At 38.5% G+C, this 8,667-nt stretch overlaps 1 protein-coding gene across 1 annotated transcript; it reads left to right on the forward strand.

Moving 5' to 3' along the window:
* Positions 1-2,173: 2,173 nt before the first annotated feature.
* Positions 2,174-8,230, forward strand: irf7 (interferon regulatory factor 7). Its single transcript, XM_053641576.1, has 9 exons — positions 2,174-2,470; positions 2,608-2,761; positions 3,663-3,828; positions 3,913-3,986; positions 4,259-4,310; positions 5,409-5,564; positions 5,777-6,166; positions 7,281-7,396; positions 7,487-8,230. The coding sequence occupies exons 1-9, from the start codon at positions 2,454-2,456 to the stop codon at positions 7,634-7,636; spliced, it is 1,275 nt and encodes a 424-aa protein (XP_053497551.1). The 5' UTR covers positions 2,174-2,453; the 3' UTR covers positions 7,637-8,230.
* The last annotated feature ends 437 nt before the right edge of the window (positions 8,231-8,667 follow it).

The raw sequence follows: 8,667 nt of genomic DNA on the forward strand, positions 1-8,667 counted from the left end.
ACCTGCATCACAGTGTGGTAAACAGTGTTTAATAGCACATATTAAATTTAAATTGGCATTCAAGTAACTACATTTAAAAGGAGTGATCTGACTTCCTTGTTTACAGCGTACACCAACATGGCTAACCCAGACAAAGTGTTATCTTGAAGTGGTCAAGAATAATTAGTCTAGAATAAAGTAATAAAAACTGCACACTACAGCCACATACTCTCTGTATCAATATCTGTATGACGTGATGAAATTCCTGTGGCATAAAAGACGGTGGAGGTGTTTCTGTGTACTCTGAAAGTTTCTGGTTATGCAGAGTATCTCGCTCTCTCTCACTCACTCTCTCTCTCTCTCACACACACACACACAATGAATGTAGGATTCAGATGTTACAAATGGTACATCATAGGGGAGTCCCCTACATTTCTAGGCCCTCTACAGATGCAGTTTCTGGTGGACTCCTTTACATCTTGTCCTTCTCGCTTGTCCCACACCTCTGTGGTTGGGGGTTCAAATCCCACCTCCACTCTGTGTGTGCAGAGTTGGCAGTTTCTGCCTGTGCTTTGGGGGTTTCCTCTGGGTACAAATCCCAGCACTGCCAAGCTTGGGTCCTTGAGCAAGACCCCTAAACTTTGGGGGTTATCTCTGGTTGTATCCTGTCTCAGTGCTGTGGAGAGAAGCATCAGCTAAATGAGCAAATGTAAAAATCGCATTAGGAAACGGAGATGAATTGATATAGTTTTGTTTCTCCCCCCTAAATATTATTATAACTAGGGATGCACCTAATGTTCGGCAACCGAAATTATTTGGCGAAAATAGCAAAAAAGAAAGCACTTTCGGTGTTCGGCCGAATAAGTGAAAAGGCCGAATAAATTTGACTGAACAATGACTTGTTTGATGACGCGACCAAATAGTCTAGCGACCAGAGTGACATGCGTGAATGTCATGACCTCGATGAGGGGGCGCGCGCATGCACGAGCTACATGCTCTTCGGATGTTGACGGATGTTTACTGTGGACACGTGCGTTTGTTTTGTTCTGTTCCGGAGTATTCTGTCACGTCGCGAGACGTAAGGGAGTAGAGTACGGAAGCAGGTAAAGACGTATTTATTTAAGGGCAGGCAGACAAATCCAAATCATAATCCAAAAAACGTAGTCAAGACAGGCAAAGGGTCGGGCGATCGGCAAACAGGCATAAATGGGGCAAAGCAAGAATCAAAGTCACGGTCACAGAAAACAGGGTCAAAACACAAAACAAGAAACATGAACTAGTACTATGGATTGGGAGCGGAAAAACCAGCGGGGACTAAATGAACTAATGTATAGTTTAAACTAACTATATCCATCAAGGACCATAATATTAACAACATATCTAACAATATTATATACTACAATACTCCGCGAGGTGTACAGGGACGCGAGCGGTATATATCCCCAATATAATCACCCGTATAGAACCGAATAGAACCATTTTTTGCACTCTTGTCAATGCACTTTTTAATGTACTTTTTTGTTTTAGGCTACAGAGTGTTCCATTCTTTCAGCAGTCAGTTATAGGCCTAACATAGGCTATTCAAGGGGGGCTCAAAGATGACCACAAACATATTTTTATTTTACTCATTTATTTATTTAAAGTTATATTGTGCCTTGTTGGTAGCCTATGCCTGCTGGAATGAAAAAAAAATGTTCAGTGTTAAATAAATAGTTTGAAATTGTAGTTTTTGTAATTGATTTTTTTCTTTGAAAAGCAAGACAAAATAGTAAAAAGCACATTTTGACTATTTAATTTATGCAATGGTGAAAAAAAATGGCAAAATAAATGGAACAAACGCGAAAAAATGTGTTCGGCATTCGGCCTTCGGCTTTCGGCCAAGCTTTTCATTATATTCGGTTTCGGCTTTGGCCAAGAATTTTCATTTCGGTGCATCTCTAATATATAAATGGTGCATACACCATTTGACAGTTTTGTTATTGTGATCTGTAATACCCTGTACGCAATTGTTTGCACTCATCTGTATTTCAACCAGATTATTTGTAATTGCTGTAAACTGTGTTTGTAATAGCTAGATTTGCATGGCGAAAAAAAAAAAAGCATAACAATAAAAGTACTGTATGTAACTGTAAAAAAAAAAAAAAAAAACAACAAAACACTCTGCTTTGCTATTATCACGCTATATAATCAGTGTCAATACAGTGTAGATAAAATGATGATGAAAGTGTGGCTGAAACCGCCTTGTGTTTGCCTTTCAGTTTTGACAGGGAAATTTGGAGGAGGTGTGGCTCTAAGCTGCTCTCTTTTACGACGCCATTGGAATGTCATTGCGTGGGCAACCGGAACAACCATATATGGATAGAACCCCCGGTTAGCTATTGATCGACGTCACTCTGGATATAAACACGCAGTTCGGTGAGAAAAACTAGAAAACACGGATTGACAAAGCGTGTGAACACCAGGCCTACAGCGACATGTCCATAATAAACAGGTAGAGTGCAGTGGCATGTAAAGCTGGATTTAAAACGATTATTTGCATTATATTTTAATGAACACTATACAGTACGTGCGCGGTCAGCAGGTGTCCATGCAATATAACGTTGTTGTTGTTGTTGTTGTTGTGAGCAGCTCAGTGCGACCGCAGTTCAGACAGTGGCTCCTAGAGCAAGTGCAGTCCAGACGTTACGATGGACTTTACATGATCGACAGAGACACATTCCGCATCCCCTGGAAGCACAACTCGAGGAGAGACCTCGGAGACGAGGATAACAGAATATTCCGAGTGAGTATCTGGAAAACCAGCAATCCCCAGGGGTCCGTGAAGCATAGCCAGGGGCTCGTTTTATTTAGTTCCAGAGGAGGAGCTAACAATGCATTATTATCATAGTTATTACATGTCTTATTGAGTTCTTGTAGTTATTAAGCAGTTTGAATGGTCCATTGAACTGAATGCAGTTTCATCCAAACCTCAGTCACTCAAACATAACAGCTAACAAATGATGTCAGTTTAGACCTAATGTGTTCTGTGAGTGGAAATTTCAGGAATAAAAAAAAGTTCTAGGGCTCCAATACAATTAACAGCCAGAATATTACTTAATTTTAAATCTCAGACCCCCTGACTATGAATCACAGACCTCATTTTGAGAACCACTGCTTTAGAGTGGGATTAAACCAAACATTTTTTGATGGAAGGTTCTGGAACCAGCTTTGTACATATTTACACCATACATATTTATCATGCAGAAGGATTGTGGTGGTGTGAAATAATTATTCAGTTCACATCCAATTATATATTATGCATATACTTTCACAAACACTGTTAGACATTACATGCTAAACACTAAGCTGCTAGTTTATTTGGTAAACCAGTTTTGGGTCTACACTCACTGGCACTGCAGTGTTGTGTACAGTTTTTTGCCAGTTTATTAGTCACACCTACCTTAATGGTCCATCTTATATCTCATTTTTCATGCAAAATTTCATGTCATTTCTTCCTAGCTTTACTTTAGTGTATGTTTTTGACTTCCGAATACTGTTGTATTGATATTTTTGGTTGATAAAAACCCAGCAGTGACACTGTAATATTTAAAAACCCAGGAACGCTGCTGCATCTACAGTGACCAGGTAGTGTGTTTGCTGCATAAATGCTGCTAATATAAAAGAGTCTTTTTTCCCTGGTCTAGGAATGGGCTGTGGTTAGTGGTAAGATCCATGAGTATCCCAATGACAAGGCAAAGTGGAAGACCAACTTCCGCTGTGCCCTCAACGGCCTCACGCAGTTCAAGATGATCCAAGACAACTCCAAGGAGGAGAATCCCCATAAAATCTACCGCATCATCCATCCTGAAAGTAAGACACCTGATGCTAACAGTGTTATTAAAGCCTCTATCCTTGGCCTTTAAGAAGCTGAGTCACATCTGTCTTCTATCATAGACCATCAGCAGAGCTCGAGCATTCACATTGAAGCCCTGTATAGCTCCACAAACAATAAATGTGAAGAAATGGAGGTAAGTTTCCAAAAGACTAACAGTATTAATATAGCCTGTGCTGATAAGAATAAAGACACTTTTCTTAATACTAATGATTATGGTTCTTCACCGAAATTCAACATAGTTCATGACTTTTATCTGACTCCAGGAAGCCTAGAAAAATTAATGAGAGCAGATGTGTTTAAACATTGTACTTTGATTAGAGAAGAATCTTTCCACTAAGAGTTATTTACAATAGATATGGCTCAAAGTGCAAATTCATTTATTGTCCTCATCTTGTTTTAATACAGTATGATTTGCCAAACCACATGCACACCTTGCATCTAAATCAGCAGCCTACAGGTATGTCCAAAATATCACTTTTTTTCCTAAATCTTTCCCAAAAGGTCCAATTACGTACAGTTTTTGCTTACTAAGGTCTGGATAAGCAACTAGCATGACAACTGAATCATGACAACATTTACCTTTTAATGCTTAATCATTAGTGATTAGTTTATGGCTATAGACAGTTAAAAGTGATTATATTTATGCCTATATTGACCCTATTCTTTTATTAATAACAAATAACAATAAAAGTCAAATCCATGTGACAGAATTGCTATTTAGACCAGAGAAGGTAAATAAAACTAAATGAAAATCAATGAAACTCGGTGTAAACTCTTCCCTTTCTGACCTGTACTTAGTCTCTGGTCTGTTGAGCTAAATAAATTACACACTAAATGCATGTGATTGGCTGCAGCAAGCTATAAAAGAGGATACACAATAGAAGCTGAACTGGTTCATGTTTTCAGAGAGCTGAACTACAGCCTGTTTTTTATATGTTTATGTTTTTTTGGTGAGTCCATCAGCTGACAACCCCTGCTTAATAGCTACCATTAAAAAATACACTACATCACCAGAAATATGTGGATACCTGACCATCACACCCATAAGTGCCTATTCTCAAACCATGAGCACAGTCAGTGTTCCAATTCATCCCAAAGGTGTTTAGTGGGGTGGAGGTCAATTTCTCAGACTACTCGAGTTCTTCTACACCAGCCTTAATCAGCCATGTCTTCATGGAGCTCGCATTGTACAGAGGGGCGTTTTCATACTGGAACGGGTTTGGGCCTTTTAGTTCCAGCGAAGGGAAAACTTAGTGCTACAGCAAACAAAGACATTCTATACAACTGTGTGCTTCAAACTTTGTGGCAACAGTTTGGGGAAAAACCTACATGTGGGTGTGATAGTCAGGTGTCCATATACTTTTGGCCATATAGTGTAACATCACAACCATTACTATGTTTACAATACAGTTAGGAGGAAATATTGTACAATGACAATTATTTAGCTACCTCTAAGAACATATGTATGTAAGTGACCCTTTGGATAATAATGATTAACCAAAAGGATAATAGTATAATATGATCATTATTTCTTATATTTTTGATTGCTTTTTAGAAATACTAGATTGGTCAGAATACCAACAACCTATTCAAAACCTAGCAGATCACACCAACTACTGTGGCCCCCAAATGCCATTTGTGCAGCAGCACTGCCTTCCGAATAACATGACTGTTTCAGCACCAACTGTAGTACCACTAGCCTACAATACAGGTACGCACAACCCAACAAGTTGTTCACTGTTTCTTCTTCTTATTTACATGTGTTTCATGATGCAATAGTCACATAACTCTAATACTACAACCATGAATTACATATTATTTCAAAATAAACATTTCAAACAACACTTTACCAATGCATTAGTTCCACATACAGAAACAAAGGCAGTGTCTAATCCTCTAATCTCTCTACTTATGTTTTCTCAGTGTATCCTTTCAACCTGCCTTCTATCAATGAGCTGGAGATCTCCATTCACTACAGGAAAATAGAGATGATGAAGATGCATTGTGTAGGTCCACACATTCAGCTCCACTCTCAGTGTGATCAGTCAGAGCTGAGGGGCACGTCCGTGCCCTTCCCCAGCACCGAGCAGCTCACTGACCACAAACAGGTCCAGTACACCAAGCGCCTCCTGGACAACATTAAGAGGGGTCTGCTCCTGGAGGTCTGCTCCTCAGGCATCTACGGCTACCGCCAGGACAAATGCAACGTGTTCCTTAGCACCTGCGATCCTGCTGAGATCCAGAACCCAGAGCCCAGAAAGCTGCTCCAGAACCAGAGTGAACTGCTGTTCAGCTTCGAAAAGTACAAAAAAGGTAGGAGAACCAAGACAACTGGAAATTAGATCTTAACATCTTAATAAATTATCTGTAAACTAGCATCTAAGATTGGGAACTGTGTTTTCTTTCTCATCTTGTATATTATCAAGTGTTTATGAAAGGTAAAACAGTAAAATTGTCCCAAAATCAGAAAATAAATACAATGAAAGGAAATGAAGTCTTTTTATATTTTCACATAAGCATCCAGGACAAAATTTCATCACATCCACTAACAGAGCACCGTATTGTACAGTGTCAATAGCTTGTTTATCTGGATGAATACAACTTATCATAAAATCAGCTCATCAGTTGTTGGCCAAAGCAAATCTGAGGTTGCCTTTTGTGCTTCATGCTTAAGAAGAACATAATATCGACATTCTGATGATCCAGGATGAGGACTGTAGGATTCATAGGGTCAAAATCTGTGTGAGACTTGTTTAACAAGAATAATGGAACACTGAGACACCCTGAAAAAAAACCATCAGTGTGGGGTTATTTGGCAGGAGACATGAAACTCTAGCTAAAATGTTCACCCAGTCAGTGGAAAAGTGGGCTAAAACTATCTCCTGACACTGGTAGAGTCCTGACAAGACAGGATTGGTATTGATAATTGGGTAAGGAGATATATAACTATTAGGTTAGATATGACACGTGCAACAATTTTGCATTGTCTGAAAAGCTTATTAGGACACTTTCCTTGGTGTTTTATGACTTATACCAGCATCTAACAAAAAAACTAGTCTGTTTAGACTCTTGCAAACTTTACTGCTTCTCATTTTTCCCAAACAAATTAAAATTGATGTTGAAATCAGTCATATGCTTGTCTTATTTTCATTTAGCAGCAAATAGTCATTGCAATAACATTAAATACCAGGACTAGCTTGTTGTTAGAGTTATATTCCAACATGCTTACAGTTCCTCGGGAATTTGTTTTAAACTTTAAACTGTTTGACCGGATCTACTTGAGAGGTGTTCCGGTATATAATGAATCGCTGGAAATGAGTAACTTATCTAATTGTAGTAGAAGTCTATAAACTGTATAAACTATACAAACAACACATAATTATCAGCAGTGTCATGCATGCTTCTTAAGCCTCCATCTTTATTTCAGATCTCATGGACTTCAAAGAGAACAGACGTGGATCTCCCGAGTACACCATCTATTTGTGCTTCGGGGAGAAGTTCCCAGATGGAAAGCCACTGGACAGAAAGCTGATTGTCGTGAAGGTAAAATACAGTCTGCTTTGTTTTACTTAAAACAGTTTGCCCTTTTGCTTGCCTAGGGCATCAGTTTTATTTATTTATTTATTTTTGCAGGTAGTGCCTCTGATTTGTCGTGAGTTGCATAAGGCAGCACAGCTGGAGGGAGCGTCGTCTCTACAAAATGACAACATCAGCCTGCAGTTCTCCCACAACAGCCTGTTTGAACTGATTGAAGCAACTTTCTCACCACCTCTAGCTTTATAAAGTGTTTTGCCTTCGACACTGTATGCTGCTCTCTGCAGTAATACTGATAAGCATGGTTTTAACCACAATACTGGCTTCACTCATCCTCTCAGTCATGCAGCACTTCTTGGCCACAGAAATGCAGAACTATTGTCTACAAAACATCGCTGTTATGCTGCCCGTTATGCTTCCAAAATGAAATGGGTATCCCAAACTCTAGCAGTTAGCATGTAACAAACTGTTTTACCTATTTTTCGGTTTGTTTAATAGAAAATACATTCAGCCAAAAAAAGATGTAAATAATTTATTTCATTTGTAGTTTCTTTTCTTCTTTTTTTTTTTTTTTTAAAGAAACTATTGATGCTTTACTCCCTTTTGCTGTCAATGACAACCTTGTTTACTGTTTATCTTTTTGTGAAGGATTCTCCTTGCTCTGCCCAAAGGGCTACATTTGTAAAGCTTTCTTATCTTTTACTTAAAAAGATTCTTTCTATTATATTTTGTCATATGGACAATAAACAAGTTTACACACTGTACTATCAAATACGCCTTGAGAATCTCATTACAATGCACATGTAGGCGTGCAAAAATCAAGGAACTTTTGTTTTCGCTTTTATTAAATAAACTTAAAGAAAGGTATTTACAAATCATCAGAAGAGATTCTCCGTTTCACAATGAGAATCAAGTATAATTCAGTAATAAGGCAGCACATTTCATTCAAGGGGGATTATCAACAATCAGCCTTCAGCAACTATAAAAACATTATTTCCTGCTTCTACAGGCCTATTACACTGATTCTGTCTTTAAATGCAGAGTTACCAATCATGACTTGGTGGAGGGAAAAAAAAAGGGGGGGGGGGTGAAATAATATGAATTCATCATTTTCACCAACTCCAAATTACTGATGCTAAAAGTAAATTAACACAAAGAAAAGAATAACAAAAGCACCTTGTTCAAAAGATCCTCCCCCTGTCCTGAAGACAAATCTGTCACTTGGTTTATAGGAATAATGTTCATGAAGGTTTATTCCTATGATGCACTGCAGCACCACT

The sequence above is a fragment of the Ictalurus furcatus genome, chromosome 14, assembly GCF_023375685.1.
Source record: "Ictalurus furcatus strain D&B chromosome 14, Billie_1.0, whole genome shotgun sequence".
Taxonomy (NCBI): Eukaryota; Metazoa; Chordata; class Actinopteri; order Siluriformes; family Ictaluridae; genus Ictalurus; species Ictalurus furcatus.